Source organism: Scyliorhinus torazame, chromosome 1 (genome assembly GCF_047496885.1).
Source record: "Scyliorhinus torazame isolate Kashiwa2021f chromosome 1, sScyTor2.1, whole genome shotgun sequence".
In the NCBI taxonomy this organism is placed as follows: Eukaryota; Metazoa; Chordata; class Chondrichthyes; order Carcharhiniformes; family Scyliorhinidae; genus Scyliorhinus; species Scyliorhinus torazame.
The window spans coordinates 396569708-396587776 of NC_092707.1; the positions used below are offsets into that span (position 1 = coordinate 396569708).

General features: G+C 48.6%; 1 protein-coding gene across 1 annotated transcript in view; it reads left to right on the plus strand.

The window, feature by feature from the left end:
* The window catches only part of arfgef3 (ARFGEF family member 3), a 363850-nt gene that overhangs the window by 331921 nt on the left and 13860 nt on the right, over nucleotides 1–18069 (plus strand). The window contains exons 23-30 of the mRNA XM_072513502.1: nucleotides 214–355; nucleotides 3165–3287; nucleotides 6203–6306; nucleotides 7934–8078; nucleotides 9307–9435; nucleotides 12536–12712; nucleotides 14368–14482; nucleotides 16308–16410. Of these exons, the coding sequence (XP_072369603.1) occupies nucleotides 214–355; nucleotides 3165–3287; nucleotides 6203–6306; nucleotides 7934–8078; nucleotides 9307–9435; nucleotides 12536–12712; nucleotides 14368–14482; nucleotides 16308–16410 (1038 nt within the window). The remainder of the gene's footprint in view (nucleotides 1–213; nucleotides 356–3164; nucleotides 3288–6202; nucleotides 6307–7933; nucleotides 8079–9306; nucleotides 9436–12535; nucleotides 12713–14367; nucleotides 14483–16307; nucleotides 16411–18069) is intronic.

Sequence of the window (18069 nt, forward strand, 5' to 3'; positions counted from 1 at the left end):
AATGGAGGCGGGTAGGTAGAGTTAAGATGCAGATAATCCTTGAGCTGAGTGGTGGGACGGGCGCGAGGGGCTGAATGGCCTCCTCCAGCTCCAATGGTCTTAAATGTAAGTGTCTGGAGGGTGGAGAAAGGCGGAGCGGGGGAGGTCGTGGAGAACTCGTAGTGACAGTCAGTGTGAACAGACATTGAACTTACTGCCTTCCGTACTGTCTAGGTGATCACGTCGATCGGGGAGTTGGTGGAGGTCTGCTCACCACAGATCCAGTCTGGTTGGCGGCCACTCTTCAGCGCACTGAAGACGGTGCACAGTAATAAGAGTGACGTGAAGGAATATCTGGTCGGTGACTATTCTATGGGTGAGTAAAGTAATGGAGATGCTCTCTGCCCAGCATCAATAGTCCATTACAGTAGCCCAACTGGGTCATCAACATAGCACTGCCTCATTATATTAGAGCTCACGCCAGTGGTGAGAATATTGAACACATTTAACAATCACGGAGCTGTGTTTAAAAGTCCCATTGTGTGGCTCACAGTTATCGCTCGATGATACTGCTAATCCCATTATTCTAAAGTTACAGTTGCGATGTTCCCATTCAGTGGCTCACATCTATAACACTCGCCCTCTTATGCACCTCCAATTGCTGCCATAACGTTCCCAGTAGTTATCACTCCTTTCAGAACAGTGCAGACAACAGAGTGTTGTTATTTCACGCCTGTCATTGCTCCGTCACAAACTCCACTCCCTCGCCACCGGCTCCATTCCTCTCCCTGGTGTCTGTCTGAGACTGAACACAGGCCGTTTGCAACCTTATTTTTTTTTTACATTTAGAGTACCCAATTATTTTTTTTTCCAATTAAGGGGCAATTTAGCTTGGCCTGCACATCTTTGTGGGGGTGAAATCCAAGCAGATATAGGGAGAATGTGCAAACTCCACACGGACAGTGATCCAGGGCCGGGATTCGAACCCCTTAGAGCCTTATTTGACCTCAAGATGAACATCCAAGCATATACCCGTGCTTGCTTCCATCTCCGTAACATTGCCCCGCTGCCAAAACCCTCATTCATGTCCTTGCGGCCTCTCGACTTGACTATTCTGTCAGGTCTCCCACATTCTACCTTCCGTAAACCTGAGGTCACCCAAAACCCTGATCCCATGTCCTTCCTCACGCCTAGTCCCATTCAACCCTCACCCCTATGCTCACTGACCCACACTGGCTCCTGGTTAAGCAATGGTTCAATTTTAAAATTCTCACCCTGGGTTTCAGGTCCCCGCCCCCGTGGTCTCGCCCCTCCCTATCTCTCTAATCTCCTCCAGCCCCCTCCCGGGATCCCTGCGCATCACCAATCCTGGTCACTTGCACATTCCCATTTTTGAATTCCTCCACCATTGCCCAAGCTCTGGAATCCCTTACCATAACCCTGCCCACCTCACCTTCCTCTGTAAGATGCTCCTTCAAACCCTGTCTCTTTGGTCACATCTGTGTGAGGGTTTCATTCCGTGGCTCAGTGACAAATTTTGTCAGATAACACTCTCTTGTGAAATGTTTAGGAATGTTTTACTGCATTGACGGCACTATAGGAATCTAAGTTATTATGATAGGTTTTCAGTTACAGCACTCTATCAAAGCCCCCCCCTCCCCCCCATTCTCAATCTCTTTGTTGTAATTTGATTGTAACATCCCTCCTGCTATCGGACCTCATTCATGCCTGTCGCCCATGGGGCAGTTGGTCGTACTCTTGCCTCTAAATCACAAGGTTTAAGCTGTTTGTCCAGTGTAGCAGTGGGGGAGTGCTGCACTGGTGAAGGTGCCAGCCTTTGAATGAGACGTCAAAGTGCGGCTTTGTCTGCATCCCCCCCCCCATCCACCCGGTGCCTTGGCCATTATTTATCCTTCAATCAAATTGTTCATTATCACATTGCTGTTTGTGGGGGCTTGCTGTGCACAAATTAGCTGCTGCTTTTCCCACATTACAGCAGTGACGACACTTTAAAAGTACTTCACTGGCTGCAAAGTGCTTTGGGACATCCGGTGGTTGTGGAAGACGCTATATAAATGCAAGTCTTTCTTACATTTAAACCACTGCCTCTCTGATACTCTTACACCCGTCAGAAAGAATACAGCCTGATTGTAACATTCCCTGCACCCTGAGGCTTACCGTTATACCGTAACTGCTCACTCCCATCATAATGTGGTCAGTTATAACACTGTCTAGTACATTTGTTTCCAATCTAAGATTCCCGCAACTATAAGACTGCCTGATTGCTGTTGTTATTGGACTAATAAAGATGGCACAGTGGTTAGCACTGCTGCCTCAACAGCGCCAGGGACCCGGATTCAATTCCGGCCTTGGGTAACTGTGTGGAGTTTGCACGTTCTCCCCGTGTGTGCGTGGGTCTCCTCCGGGTGCTCCGGTTTCCTCCCACAATCCAAAGACGTGCAGGATAGGTAGGGGTTACGGGGTGATGGGGATAGGGTGTTCTTTCGGTGGGTCGGTGCCGGCTCGATGGGCCAAATGGCCTTCTTCTGCAGTTTGGAATTCTATGATTCTAAACAGTCATGGTGGCCCTGAAACTGCTGCATTTTTGTAAAAACAAACCAGCCCATCTGATTCACCTATGACCTTACAGAAAGGGAATCTGCCAGCAGTGTCGAAGCCGCTCTGGAATATAAAGGATATAAATGGGTGCACTAGCCTAGTTGCTACGTTACCGGAATGTGTCCAGCCACCTGGAATAATAATCCAGGAGTTCAAACCCCAGCTTGTCAGCTGGGGAATGTAAATTCCATGAATTAAATCAATTTAGAATGGACAAAATGTCAGTAACCATGACGATGACAACTATCTTCGATTGTTGTGAAAATCCATCTGGTTCACGAATGGAAGGAAATCTGCCGTCCTTACCCGGTCTGGCCTACATGTGACTCGCGGCCCACAGCAAAGTGGTTGACTCTTAACCTCCCCTCTGAAATGGACGAGCGAGCCGCTCAGTTCAGGGGCAATTAGGGCGGGGCAACAAGTTCTGGCCTTGCCAGCGACGCTGTGAACCAGAAAGAAATTGTAAGGTGCACCATGGTGACCAAGTATCCAGTTACGATGGGGCTTGATTGGTTGTCGGTGGATTCGCTTACTGTTCCGTGATCAGTCACTTTTTCTGTCGGCAGGGAAATCCCAGGCTCCGGTCTTTGACGTCTTTGAGGCGTTCCTCAACACGGATAACATTCAAGTCTTTGCCAATGCAGCCACTGACTACATAATGTGCCTTATGAAGTTTGTCAAGGGTTTGGGTAAGCTCGCTCTCACATCAAATTAAAACCTTGTTTGGTATAATGATTTCAAAATTTACAGCATAGCAAAAAGCCATTTGGTCCAACTCGTCTGTGCCAGTGTTTATGATAGATATGAGTCTCCACCTCTATTGTACCTTGCCCTACCCCTGTATCCTACATTTCTCCCTCAGCTGCCTAGCCAAGCAAATCGACTCAACCCCACCCCGTGGCAGCAAGTTCCATATTCCAACTATGCACTGGTGAAGACGCTTCTCCCATATTCCTTTTTGGATTTGTTACAGACTATCCTGTTGTTATGGCCGCTGGTTTTGGGCGCCCCGCACATGTGGAAATGTCGTCTCTATGTTCACCCCTCCAAGCTCTACCCAATTTAGAGATCACTTTTAAATCCCCTTTAATGTCCCCTAGCCTATTCCCGCTTACTTGATAGTTATAGCCTAAATTTTAAACCCTTAACACATCAAAACAGCCCAGGGTACTTTACAAGGGAGAAAGAAATGTTGCAGGTGGGGTTGAGAGGGGAATGTGGGCACTCACTGTCAAGGAAGGGTTTGAATTTGGATGGTACAATTAAATTCCTCGGTGCCCCGTGTTACGCCAATCCCAAGCCAGCTGGTAAAGTCTGAAACTAGACAGTAATATGTTTCCTGCTAATAGATTTATTTACAGAATACAGCATCACGTACATGTGCTTCCTGTCTACTACCTCCGTGTCCCAGCAGTCTCTCTTTATAAGTGCTCGAGGCACTTAAACAATGCTCTTCTCCTGTCCATGTTAAATATATATTGGGTGTATCATTCCTGCAATGGCTTTGTGTCCTGAGGTTGAGATGTAGCCGAACCATACAGACCAACATCAGTCACTGGGATATGCTGCGTTTATTGCCGTCAGCTCGAGGTGGGTGCTCCCCGTTCCTCTGAATGGGGATGAGGAGAACGTGGCCAGGATGCCCTCTCCAGACTTTCATCACCCAGTGGCCCATGCAGGGAAATGTGGGCAAGTTCAAGTTCCGGCGAGAGCGTGCAACATCTAATTGCCTTTCGCCTTTCAGTCATAGGCCTTTGGCCAAGGTGGGTTGAAGTGGTTTTACAAAGACTTGTCGGTGACCCCAGAATGATGCAGAATCGTACATATCCTGGGTGCCAAATTCAATCTGGGTTTGCTAAATCTCAGAGGGTTAGGTGGTACAATTGTTCTTAATCACCCACAGGCAAGGAAGAGGAACATCAACTCCTGGTCACAGTTCCTCTCCCGTGGCTCTTACTGGAATTGCGTAAGTGTGTGGCCTCCACTGAGGGTAGGTCCACAGACACCCAGCCGATCTGTCCCCCAGGCTCACAACCATACATGCCCAATCGACCTCGTCTCCCCCCCCCCGCCCTCAGCATTACCAGTCAATAAGATCCAGTGGTCATTGTACAACATTGAGGCATTAGGCCATTTAGTAATTCTGCACAAGTTGCCCAGAGTGTCCTGATGGCTTACACTGAACAGGAAGATCACAAACCTGATCCGTGAGTAATCTGAATAAGGGGCCCAATCCCGATTTCAATCGTGTGACTCCCCATTGATGGTGTGGCATAAATGAAGAAGACAAATGGGCCTGCTCAGTCTTCAAACTGATGCCCCCTGAGTTAGGAGTGGCCACCTGGGTATTGTAGACACTTGGGTCTGAAATTTCACAGAGACGGGACAATTCCCGGTACCACAAGCCCAATCCGAGGAAAAGGTGCCCTGGAATTTCAGATTTTCAGTCTGGGGGGAAAATTTACGTCGTCGCGGGCAACCTCGAGAACAGTTCCGAGTCTGCCGATTACGGAGGTGGGCTGGGTGGTGGGTCTACCTCAGGTCATCGGCGCTGTGTCGAAGCAATGAAGAAAATAATAAACCCAAAACATCCCCCCGCACACCCCCAGGCCCGGTCTATAGCAATGCCACCTCATATCCATACCAACCACCATGACCCCTCATACTCCCCATACCAATCTACCCCCTGCACACCCCATTGGCCTTTCATAGCCCCTATGCCAACTTATGCCAACCATTTCCCCCCACCACCCTCTTCCTGTTCAACTACCATCCCAACTCACCCAGTGTCCACCATGGCCAATGCTCAGGACCCATGCTGAGATTAAATAAAGCTCTTGGGTATCTTGATGAATTCATTATTTCAAAAACCTCTTCACTACATTTAACTGCCAATATCCCTTACAAAATCGAGCATTGGAAATCGACCACTTCAAAGAGTTTATAACCACTGTCACACTGTGATCTGCCAGGCACCCAGTCTGATAATGAAAGGTTGTGAAATCAATTATACAATCATAATAATGTAATATAACAGACAGAATGAAAAGGCAAGCAAGAATTTTTTTAACACATATTTTGTAAATATTTAAAAGGCAGGAGTGTCAAATGCCTTGAAAACTTGACAGCTCCTTTTGGCAGTTCCAGTAAGCTTAAGCACTTTTTACACACATTCACTTCTACTTTTAATAATCCCAAAGGGCGCCTAGCCTCTCCTAGAGAGCCCCTGACTTGCCCCAATGGTGTATTGGGACTATATCCAAAAGGGTACCCGGCCTCTCCAAAGAACTCCGACAGTTTTAGACCAGTAGACAGGTCTAAAGGGTCTTGTTTGGACACCCCACCAGCGAAAATCAGATCAGCCCAGCAGGTGGTGTGTTTGGGGGGGGGTGCCTTTCTGATCCGGCCTCTGTAGCCAATTTTGTAACGGCGCAGAGGTTGTGCGCCGCCAAGAAAATTAAGGCCTTGGTGATGGTGCAGAGGGTGACCCAAGGACAGAGTTAACGCCGTCAGGAAAACTGCGGGAAAGACATTGAGGAAAGAAGCTAAGTGTTTCAATTGATTATGAATGACTGAAATTAATTGTTTATTTTATCTTTTGAAGGTGATGAGGATTGTAAAGAAATAGGGGATTGCTTACCGGGTCTGGGATCCAGTTCCACAGATTTGTGCCTGCCCGCCCTCGATTACCTCAGGAAGTGTTCACAGGTAAAGACTGTTCCCACATTTTCCCTACGGTGACACGGTCAGTTCGGGTCAGATTGAAGCGATGGCCCCTGAGATTCCTTGATGGTTCTGCCAGGGATACCTTGCCAGGAACAAAACCTTCGAGCACTCCTCACAGGGCAAATGGCGTCCAGGGAAAAGGATTCTTCAAACGGGAGATCCCACTCTGGGAGCCTCGGGAAGGACCCAGAGGTGGTCAGAGAACACACTCGGATTGCCTCTCCCTCTCTCAACTTTCAATCTCCAATCTCGGCAGCAAACCTTCCTGTTTGTTCTGATTACTCAGACCCTGAGACTTTGGGCTGACGCTACACTCAGTCTAACTCAATGACTACTTCCCACTCTGTCTGTCACTCTGCACTCGGTGCCCACTCCCCACTCGAGCCTCGAGTCTACATTTATTCCAGGATAAAATGTCAACCTTGCCTCAGTGGGAAGCACTGATATCACTGAAGGAAACGGTTGTGGTCATGAGTCCTGCATCAGAGACTTGAGCACATTATCCAGGCCGACAGTCGAGTGTCCTACTGCGGGGAATGGGACAATGGAGTGTTATCTCTCAGGTGTTGAGGTTAAACATATTAATCCGTGCCTCTGTCTTTATGCGGATGTAAAAGATCCCAAGCCACTAATTCACGGAAAAGCATGCATTCTCCGCCAAACACTACACAAAACAAATTGGTCAATTACTTATTTGTGGGATCCATAGGATCCTTAGTGCTGAAGGAGGCCATTTGGCCCATCGGGTCTGCACCGACCCTCTGAACCAGTCCACTACCTAGGCCCACTCCCCCACCCTATACCCGTAACCCAACCTAACCTGCACATCTTTGGACTGTGGGAGGAAACCGGAGCACCCGGAGGAAACCCACGCAGACACGGGGAGAACGTGCAGCCTCCACACAGACAGTGACCCAAGCCGGGAATCGAACCTGGGACCCTGGCCCTGTGAGGCAGCAGTGCTAGCCACTGTGCTACCATGCTGTGTACAACTCGACTGCCTAAATTACAACAGCAGTTACACTTCAGAAATAATTCATTGGTTGTGATGCGCTGACCCTGAGGATGCGACGGGCGCTGTTTAAATGTGGGTTGTTTCTTTCCGAGGGTCCCGTCTCTGGGACATTATAAGGAAGCCCCTTAATCATTGTAAATGGAGAAAACTGGGGGATTTGTCCCATTAATGGTTGTTTACAAACAGACCTCGCTCAGGAACCAAGGTGTGTGTCCAGTCAGACTGTAAACGTGAACATCTTTACCCTGGAGAGTAAATTACCAGCATAAGAACAGAAATCAGTGAGGCGTTGGGAATGGGGGCACAGGAACAGGAGGAGGCCATTCAGCTCCTCAAACCTGTTCTGTCATTCAGTGACACCATTTGCTGAACTGCCCTTCAACATTTACCCGCCTTGCTTCATATCCTGAAATATCCTTGTCCGATTTTTAAAACAAATCCGTTGAGCCTGGTTTGGAAACCCTTTGCTTGACCTCCTCGGCCGACATAGCGTGTTTATCGGAGGGTCCCAGACTACACTCTTTGTGTAAGGAGAGCTCCCTGTGACATTTCCCCGCATTGTTGGTTATTTGTGCGTTTGATTACTCTCCTCAGTTACTTGCCAAAATCTACAAGATGCCTTCGAAGCCGATTTTCCACGGGGCACAGCTCACCAGCTTGCCAATTAGAGGACTAGAGAGGTCGATGAGCAGTGAGGACGGGATTGAGTCGGTCCTCAGTGAGTTCGACGACGACACGGGTAAACGGAACGCTTGACTTCCTTTCTGTCATTTTGGATTTAAATAAAGACGCGTTGTACACCTCAACACGTCGTTTCTCGGAAGCTGCAACTTGATTTCCGGGATCACTGAATCACACAACGTGGCCATTCTACCCATGACTCCCGTGCTAACTCTCTGGTCGAGCTATCCAATTTGAGCTACTCCAGCTGCTCTTTCCCCATAGCTCTGAAGGGTTCTTCCCTCCTTGTGATATGAAAGCATTAAGCAGTGCTCCCGGATTATAACAATGCCTCTCCTCATGTCACCTCTGCTAAAGCAGGTATGTTCTCCCAGTATCCTGGCCAATGTTAATTCCTCAACCAACCTCATAGAAAATAGAGCATCCGGTCATTATCACAATGCAGTTGGTGGGAGCTTGCTGTGCACTTTAAAAGCCCTGCAGCCAGGAAAGGTGCTATACAAATGTATGTCGGGGGAACACGGTGGCGCAGTGGTTAGCACTGCTGCGTCACGGCGCTGAGGACCCGGGTTCGATCCCGGCCCCGGGTCACTGTCCGTGTGGAGTTTGCACATTCTCCCCATGTCTGCATGGGTTTTGCCCCCACAACCCAAAGATGTGCAGGGTAAAGGGCAGCACGGTGGCGCAGTGGGTTAGCCCTGTTGCCTCACGGGGCCGAGGTCCCGGGTTCGATCCCGGCTCTGGGTCACTGTCCGTGTGGAGTTTGCACATTCTCCCCGTTTTTGCGTGGGTTTCGCCCCCACAACCCAAAGATGTGCAGGGTAGGTGGATTGGCCATGCTAAATTGCCCCTTAATTGGAAAAAATGAATTGGGTACTCTAAAAAGATGTGCAGGGTAGGTGGATTGGCCATGCTAAATTGCCCCTTAATTGAAAAAAAAATGACACTAAATTTTTTTTTTTTAAAATACAAATGTATGTCTTTCTTGTTAGTGACCCACATAAAGTTCATGTTTCATTTTCAGGCCATATCAGTCTGTTAATGTTAGATAGAGACAGTCAGAATCTCCCCCGATAATGTCTGGTTCTATTAACGGTGGTCTGAACAATGGTAGAAGGAAGTCACATTTGAGAGTGCCAAGCAGTGGTCAACAAAAACAAGCAGTTATAAATCTGAAGTGATTAAAATGTCTTTCCAGTTTTCTGTGTTATTAAGTTTTCTGAGTTCTGTTAGTTTTGCCTGCTCTGAGGTTCTTCCAGTGGAATTAACTGGTGCTCTACCTACAGGGTTGATTCAAGTCTGGATTATTCTGCTGGAGCAGCTCACCACAGCTATCTCCAACTGTCCACGGCAGCACCAGCCTCCCACACTGGAACTCTTGTTTGAATTGCTGCGGGAAGTCACTAAAATACCAGGTAATAAGGGTGAGATGTACACAGTTTTCCTGCTGCAAGCTTCCACCCTCTCCCTCCCATGCTTACTCTCAACTTGCCCCTCTCTCTCTTTCCACCAGCCTCCCCTCCACCTGCCCCCGCTCTCTCTCCCCCAACCTGCTCCTCTCTCTCTCTCTCTCTGCACCAACTCCCCCTAAACCATCCTCCGCTCTCTCTGAACTTTCCCCACTCTCTCAACCTGCCCCCCCCTTTCTTTCTGCACCAGCTCCCTCTAAACCATCATCCGCTCTCTCTCAACTTTGCCCTCTCTCTCTCCCAACCTGCCCTCCTCGCTCTTGCTTTCTGCACCAGCTCCTCCTAAGCCATCCTCTGCTCTCTCTCAACTTTCCCCACTCTCTCAACCTGCCCCCCCCTTTCTCTCTGCACCAGCTCCCTCTAAACCATCATCCGCTCTCTCTCAACTTTGCCCTCTCTCTCTCCCAACCTGCTCCTCTCTCACTTGCTTTCTGCACCAGCTCCCTCTAAACCATCCTCCGCTCTCTCTCAACTTTCCCCTCTCTCTCTCAACCTGCCCCTCCCCTCTCTCTCTCTGCACCAGCTCCCTATAAACCATCCTCCGCTCTCTCTCAACTTTGCCCTCTCTCTCTCCCAACCTGCCCTCCTCTCTCTTGCTCTCTGCACCAGCTCCTCCTAAATCATCCTCTGCCCTCTCTCAACTTTCCCCACTCTCTCAACCTGCCCCCCCCTTTCTCTCTGCACCAGCTCCCTCTAAACCATCATCCGCTCTCTCTCAACTTTGCCCTCTCTCTCCCAACCTGCTCCTCTCTCACTTGCTTTCTGCACCAGCTCCCTCTAAACCATCCTCTGCTCTCTCTCAACTTTCCCCTCTCTCTCTCAACCTGCCCCTCCCCTCTCTCTCTCTGCACCAGCTCCCTATAAACCATCCTCCGCTCTCTCTCAACTTTGCTCTCTCTCTCTCCCAACCTGCCCCTCTCTCTCTCTCTCTCTGCACCAGCTCCCCCTAAACCACCCTCCGCTCTCTCTCAACTTTGCCCTCTCTCTCTCCCAACCTGCTCCTCCCACTCTCTGCACCAGCTCCCCCAAACCATCCTCTGCTGTCTCTCAACATTGCCCTCTCTCTCTCTCTGCACCAGCTCCTTGTAAACCATCTTCCATTCTCTCTCAACTTTGCCCTCTCTCTCTCCCAACCTGCTCCTTGTAAACCATCTTCCATTCTCTCTCAACCTTGCCCTCTCTCGCTCCCAACCTGCCCCTCTCTCTCTCTGCACCAGCTCCTTGTAAACCATCTTCCATTCTCTCTCAACTTTGCCCTCTCTCTCTCCCAACCTGCCTCTCTCTCTCTCTGCACCAGCTCCCCCTAAACCATCTTCCGCTCTCTCTCAACTTTGCCGTCTCTCTCTCTCTCTCTCCACCTGCCCCTGCTATCTCCACCAGCGCCCTCTCTCACCATCTGCCCTCTTTCTCTTCTCCTCCCTCCTCTCCCTACACTGGCTCCTCTCCCTTGCCGACACCCAGGTCTCTCTTCTTCCCTCAGCCCGTTTTCTCCTCTCAATCTTTGATTCACCTTCACCTTTCTGCCTCTTTGACCTGCCTCACGTCCCTGCACCTACCTCCCCAGTACACACATCCAGTCCCTTCACATTCCCCTTGCTAGCTCCACCGCCCCTCCCTTTAACCTTCATCCGTCCCTCTTTCCCTTAATCTCCCCTTTCATCTGCTCTCTCTTCCTTCATCTGTCCATCCCTTACCTAACCTTGCATCAGCTGCCAATTCCTGTCCCTTCACCCTGTCACATCTCTCTCTATCACTCCTGCCTGGGAACTTCGGAACAAAAAGAATAGGAGCAGGAGTGGAGCACACGACCCATTGAGTCTGCTCCGGCATTCAAAGCGATCCTGGCTGATCTTGGGATTCGACTCCATTTTCCCGCCCTCTCACCATATCCCTTAATTCCCTGAGAAACCGAAAATCTGTCTTTCCCAGCCTTAAATATATCCGACGATGGAGCACCCACAACCCTCTGAGGTGGAGAATTCCAAAGATTCACAACCCTTTGAGTGAAGCAATTTCTCCTCAGCTCAGTCCTAAATGATCGGCCCCCCTTATCCTGAGACTTGTGTACCCCGTGTTTTAGATTCCCCCACCAGTGGAAACAATTTCCCAGGGCAGATATAGGAAAGATATTTCTCCTGACCACAGGGTTTAGAACCAGGGCTCACAGCCTCAGAATAAGGGGCAGGCCATTTAAGACTGAGATGAGGAAGAATTTCTCCGCTCAGGTTGGTGAATCTTCCGAATTCTCTACCCCAGTGAGCTGTGGAGGCTCAGTCATTGGGTATGGTCAAGACTGAAATCGATCGATTTCTGGATATTAAAGATTTCAAGGGCTATGGGGCTAGTGCGGAAAAATCGCATTGAGATAGAAAACCAGACATGATCTAATTGAATGGCGGAGCAGGCTTGAGGGGCTGAATGGCCTACTCCTGTTCCTATATTGAGTGCCGACCCTGCCCAGTCCCTTCAGAATCTTGTTTGTTTCTTGTATTGGCTCCTCTATCTCCCTTGCCCCTCTCCACGCTCCACTTTTCTCTGCTGCTGACTCTCTCTCTCTCTCCCTCTCATTGAAATTACAGCTTTCTGGGCAGGTTGTGCCCAACCTCAAAACAAACACACCATGAAAGAAAAGGGTGACTTGGGTGCTCAATGTCCCAGACAGTGGTTTGTCGTTGTAACCTTCACATAATCTCACAATCACCAAGATCACATTTTCCATCTTCTTCTTTCATGTGTTATAATTTGGTGTTTTTGATGCTGCAGAGTAAGGTTGTGTAAATGGTGTATTGAATTCAGTAAATTCACTGCAGAAATAATCCATGAAAACAGATTTGAAACCACTAATGTCTGAAGTAGTTTGATAGATGTTTCAGCAGAGTCCTGAGGTCCTATATTCCCATTTGTGACCTTGACCACTGCTCAACTCTGCTTCCTGCGGTGCGAGTCAAATTTAGTAAGGCTTTGGGCCTAGGTGTGCCGCAAGGTTATTTCTTCATTTTGCCCTAATTTGAAAACCAAATGAAAGATCTTTCTTTATCTTCTGTAGGACCTGGATTTGGGGTTTTTGCTGTTACCCACCTCCTCCTCCCAGTGATGTCTCTGTGGCTTCAACGTAACCATGGGGACCAATCGTACTGGGAGATGGCTGCTGCCAATTTCAAGCATGCTATTGGTCTGTCCTCGGAGCTGGTGATGGAGCATATTCACTGCTTCATCCAATCAGGTAGGCATTTACAGGTGGAACAAGCCTTACACTGGGAGGTATGTTATAGATGCCAGCCAACCAGTAATGCTTGCAATTTGGTTATTCTGACAGTGATGTGCGCAGCAATTAACTTCTCCAATCACTCTGTGGGTAGAGTCACTGCTTATTTTGGAAAGTTCAGGGTTCAAGTTCCTGAGCTGACCTCAAAGGATGGGCAATAGTGCTACAACTGGTGAGGGCGCTCTTGGGAGGGGGCAAATGAATTTGTGTCCATGTGCCTGAAAGCTATCCAATAGGCTCCCTGTATGTCTCCAAACAGTGGCAGTGGACAGGAGTGGTTTCATCTGTGGCTCATTGGCACGCTTGCCTCTAGGCCAGGAAGTTCAAATGCCACTCGAGAGATGATGCAAAATCTGGACTGACAACCTAGTGAACTGAGGGGGTGCTGCACTGCTTTGCGATGGAGATGTTAAACTGAGGCCCTGTCAGGGGAGGTGTAAAAGATCCCAAAGATTCTGAAGAGGAACAGGTGGGGTACTACCGAGTGCCCCGGTCAAAAATTATCCTCGGCATTGTAGCAGCTTGCACAAATTGGCTGGTGTGCGCCTGACATTACAACAGTGACAGCGGAGGTTTTCTGGCTCAACGGGTAGTTACCCCTGCCTCTAAGCCAAATACTCTGAGTTCAAATCCCACTCCAGCTGGTTGACCTTGAAAACACCATTCAAGACATGGTCCATCAGGATGATTATCAGCTCGGTAATCCTTTCAACACATCCCCACCATTCCCCAAAGGAAGAAACGTGTGTGTGTGGAGATATTATAGCACTTCAGAAATATCTCATTGGCTGCAAAGCACGTTGGGATGTTCTGGGTTATATATAAATGCAAGCCTTTCTTGAATTAGAAGGACTGAACCCTGGGGTCTCCGCTGTGTAATTTCCCAACTACTGACTTCTCAGTCCTCCTAACCAGTTCGTGAGCACTTTCTCTTAGTGCAGATGTAGGTAAAATGTCATGTTTCATAGCTGGAGTTCAGAAGAGGTGACTTGATTGAAACATAAGATTCCGAGGGGTCTTGACACGGTGGATGCGGAGGTGATGTTTCTCTTGTGAGCGAATTTAGAACAAGTGGGTCACTGTTTAAAAATAATGGGCGGGATTCTCTTTTGGTTGACGCTGAAAGCGGGAAACACGATTGGGCGGAGAATAGGTTCCGACGGCAAAATCGCGGCGGGCGCCGATTTGACGCTAAATCGCTATTCTCCGTCACCTAGACAGCGGCGTGAATGTGGTCCAGAACGCATGTATACTAAACATGGTTTGGATATCATTAGCAGCCTGACCCGGGATTCTCCGGGGCCTCCGCGATTCTCTGCCTCCGATGGACCGAGTTCCCGATGGCGCGGTTCACTTGTGCTTTTAAAAATCGTGGAACCGGCGTGGTGGCTGCTGAGGGAGCGAGAGGGGGGTACGGAAAGTGACCAACATAGACATAGTTTGCTGCCAGTTGTGCCGCTGGCCGGGGGGGAACTTCTGCCAGGGCCGGATCAGCCATGACCGTATTAAATGGCGGAGCAGGTTCGAGGGGCTGAATGGCTTACTCCTGCTCCTTGTTGGTATATCCGTGTTGCCATCACAGAATTTCATTTTCCGTTTTTGGTTTGCTGTAGATATTGGCTACGAGAACAGCATCAACATCATGTTGAAAGACCTACTGAAGCTTCTTGTGTCCTGTATCGCAGAACCCATAGAAACCATCTCCAGAGTCGGCTGCTCCTGTATCAGGTAGGAACGGCTGAGGATTCACACAGCTCAGCCCCTTGACTGAGTCCGGGCAGTTGTGAAAGAAATGTCCTTTGCACTAGACCCCACCAATCTGTCTCTTTGTCCCTTGCTCTGATGATAATACTAAATGTACCTTGTTTTCTTCTCTCTGGTTTAGCACACTGGGCTAAATCGCTGGCTTTTAAAGCAGACCAAGGCAGTCCAGCAGCGCGGTTCAATTCCCGTACCAGCCTCCCCGAACAGGCGCTAGAATGTAGCGACTAGGGGCTTTTCACAGTTACTTCATTTGAAGCCTACTTGTGACAATAAGCAATTTTCATTTCATTTCGTTCTACCCGAGCTTCAGGAGATATTTTCAACCGAACTAACTGAGCAGGAGCAGCCAGTAATGTCACTGGGCTAGTAATCCAGAGGCCCAACCTAACGCTCTGGGGGCACTAGTAGCTGGTGAAGTTCAAATCAGTGATGGTGGTCATTACTGATTGTTGTAAAAACCCATCTCTGGCTCACCAAGGACCATCCTTACCACGTCCGGACTACAGATGAGTCCAGATGTGCAGCAATGTGGTTGACTCTTAACTGCCTCTGAAATGGCCGAGCAAGCCCCGTAGTTCAAGGGCCTTACCAGATGCTCATATCCCGTGAAAGAATAAATAGGGGGGGGGGGGGAAAGGATTAATGTCCCTCCCAATATTACCTTTGCAGGCAGTTGAGATTGTGCACAAGGGAGACTTCCATCATTTCCTGTGGAAAGGTTTTTCCTAGAATGTGATGATAGGGGCTGGTTTAGCACAGTGGGCTAAACAGCTGGCTTGTAATGCAGAACAATGCCAGCAGCGAGGGTTCAATTCCCGTACCGGCCTCCCCGAACAGGCGCCGGAATGTGGCGACTAGGGGCTTTTCACAGTAACTTCATTGAAGCCTACTCGTGACAATAAGCACTTCTTATTATATGTGAACTATCATCTGTATATAAACATTAGTGCTTGCATGCACAGATTACAATTCTAGCATCCAACCACAGGTGGCGTGGTGACAGGAGAGCGTTAGTGGAAGACAGACACATGTGAGGTAGAACGTGGATTGCAGGCGTAGAGTCCAGTCGCATATCGCTCCTGAGTCAATAGTAATTAATACTAGTTAATCATAGTTATTTGTATTTAGCCAAAGTATCCAATTGTAATAATAATCACTTATTGTCACAAGTAGGCTTCAATGAAGTTACTGTGAAAAGCCCCTAGCCGCCACATTTCAGCGCCTATTTGGGGAGACCGATACGGGAATTGAACCCGCGCTGCTGCCTTGTTCTGCTTTCCAAGCCAGCTATTTAGCTCACTGTGCTAAACCAGCCCTAATCATAGTAGACATCTTAGAAACCCTTTAGTTTTGCTTAGTTGATAAACGGTTTTGTTCATTTACGAAGTCGTATGTTCTCTGATCACTTCAACTACAAAGACATCGCCATCCGTGCATACAGAGAGCATTACATGGAATAGATGGCTAAGCTTGTCACCAGAGGCTTGTCGTTTGAAGGGGCGCCACGCTTCATCAGACATGGCTGACCAGGAGTCCCTCCCTCTCTTACTGCCAGCCATCGTTGGAAGGATGTTGCAAGTTGATACAGAACCTGTTTTGGCTGCGTTCCTTGGCCATCAAGCCCTGGGGTGGGATTTGAACCCGGAACCTCCGGCTCACAGGCAGAGCCCCTACCCCAGCGCGTGGAACCCAAGTTGTACGTAGTAGGTTTTGTGTGTGGTTCTCGGCTGCCTTGATTTTGAATCATTGCTGGTTCTGCCGTTTAGCTTTGCTGTCACTTTGGTTCCAGGTACGTCCTCGTTACAGCCGGACCCGTGTTCACTGATGAGATGTGGAGATTGGCCTGCTGTGCACTTCAAGATGCTTTCACCGTTACACTGGAGCCAGTGAAGGTACTGCCAAAGCCTCTATTTAACATTCGCGCTTTGAGCATAAGTTGCTGAAGAAACACAGTGACGGCTGCGTTCCACAAACTAGGATCATAGTCCCTGGAATATGGGAGGTTAATCAAAACCTTCACAATATTAGGGTTCTGGCAGGGGTTTGCCAAGGCAATGACCACGGTGCTAGGTACGCGGGTGGTGCCGAGTCCAGAGATGGCGATTTTTGGAGTGTCAGAAGACCCGGGAGTTCAGGGGGTGAAAGAGGCCGACGTTCTGGCCTTTGCCTCCCTGGTAGCCCGGAGATGGATCCTTTTAATGTGGAAGGACTCGAAGCCCCCAAGTGTAGAGACTTGGGTCAGTGATATGGCTGGGTTTCTCAGCATCGAGAAAATAAAGTTTGCCTCAAGAGGGTCAACGCTAAGGTTCTCCCGGAGGTGGCCGTCATCCGTCGACTTTCTTGGAGAAATTTAAAATGTCGGCAGTAGCAGCTTTCCGAGGGAGGGGGGTGGGTAAGTGTTGTTTTCTGTTATTCTATGTGGCCTGTGAAGATAGAGCCGATTGGGGAAATGTCTATATTTTTTTTCACCACGTTAATGTTGACTGTTCTTTTTCTGTTATTGGTATAAAATTTTACAAATACTTCAATAAAAATATATTTTTTAAAAAACCTTCACGATATTAAGGGGAACAAGTAAAGTAGACAGAGAAAAGCTTGAGATTTCTCCTCCTTAGTGACTCTAGGACTTAATGTATTAATGTATTGAGAAATGGGGGGAACCAATGAAAGTTGGCAGCTGGAGTGACAGAGAAGGGAGATGCAGTGCCGGGTATCGTGGCAATGTTTTGGATGGGCTGTGACAGGTGGAATTGGGAAAGATCCGCCTGGAGGAAGGTGGAGATGAGATGGATAAGTGCGTGTGACACATTACACAGGATGTCACGATGATGATCTCCAGACAGAAAGTCAGAAACAGTACTAGGTACCAGTAAATAACAGATTGCCCTCGGGCTAATCCAGCTAACCCTTGAATTCTTCGAGCTGTGACCCCTGTAACTGGCTGGTTAAGTCACACCGCCCGACTGATATAATCAGACTTACTCCCTTTCCTGGGTGTGTTTCATACTTGCGAAGGTATCTTACCAGTTCTGCTAGGTAAAGGAAGAATATTTATAAAAGCAAATTACTGCGGATGCTGGAATCTGAAACCAAAGAGAAAATGCTGGAAAATTTCAGCAGGTCTGGCAGCATCTGTAGGGAGAGAAAAGAGCCAACGTTTCGAGTCCGATGACTTTTTGTCAAAGCTAACAGACAGAGAAGGTGGGAAATATTTATACTGTGGAGTGAGAATGAAAGATGAGTCATAGCCACAGAAACCCGGGGAAACCGGGTGCTAATGGCCACAGAAACCAAGGAGAAAGAGTGCTAATGGCAGTCCCCAGAGAGAACAAACAGCAGGGAAACTAACATCAGAGGGTGAACTGTGACAGATGTTGATGTGGGGGCAGGGGAAGGGGGAAGCAAAGGAGAGAAAGGGTAAGGGAAGGTGGATAAGATGTGTCGGGGGGGGGGGGCTAAATATATATAAAGAAAGACAAGAGAGAAAGAAATGGTAAAAGACAATTAAAATGAAATGGGATGAAAACAAATGGGTCGAGGTGGGGTAGAGC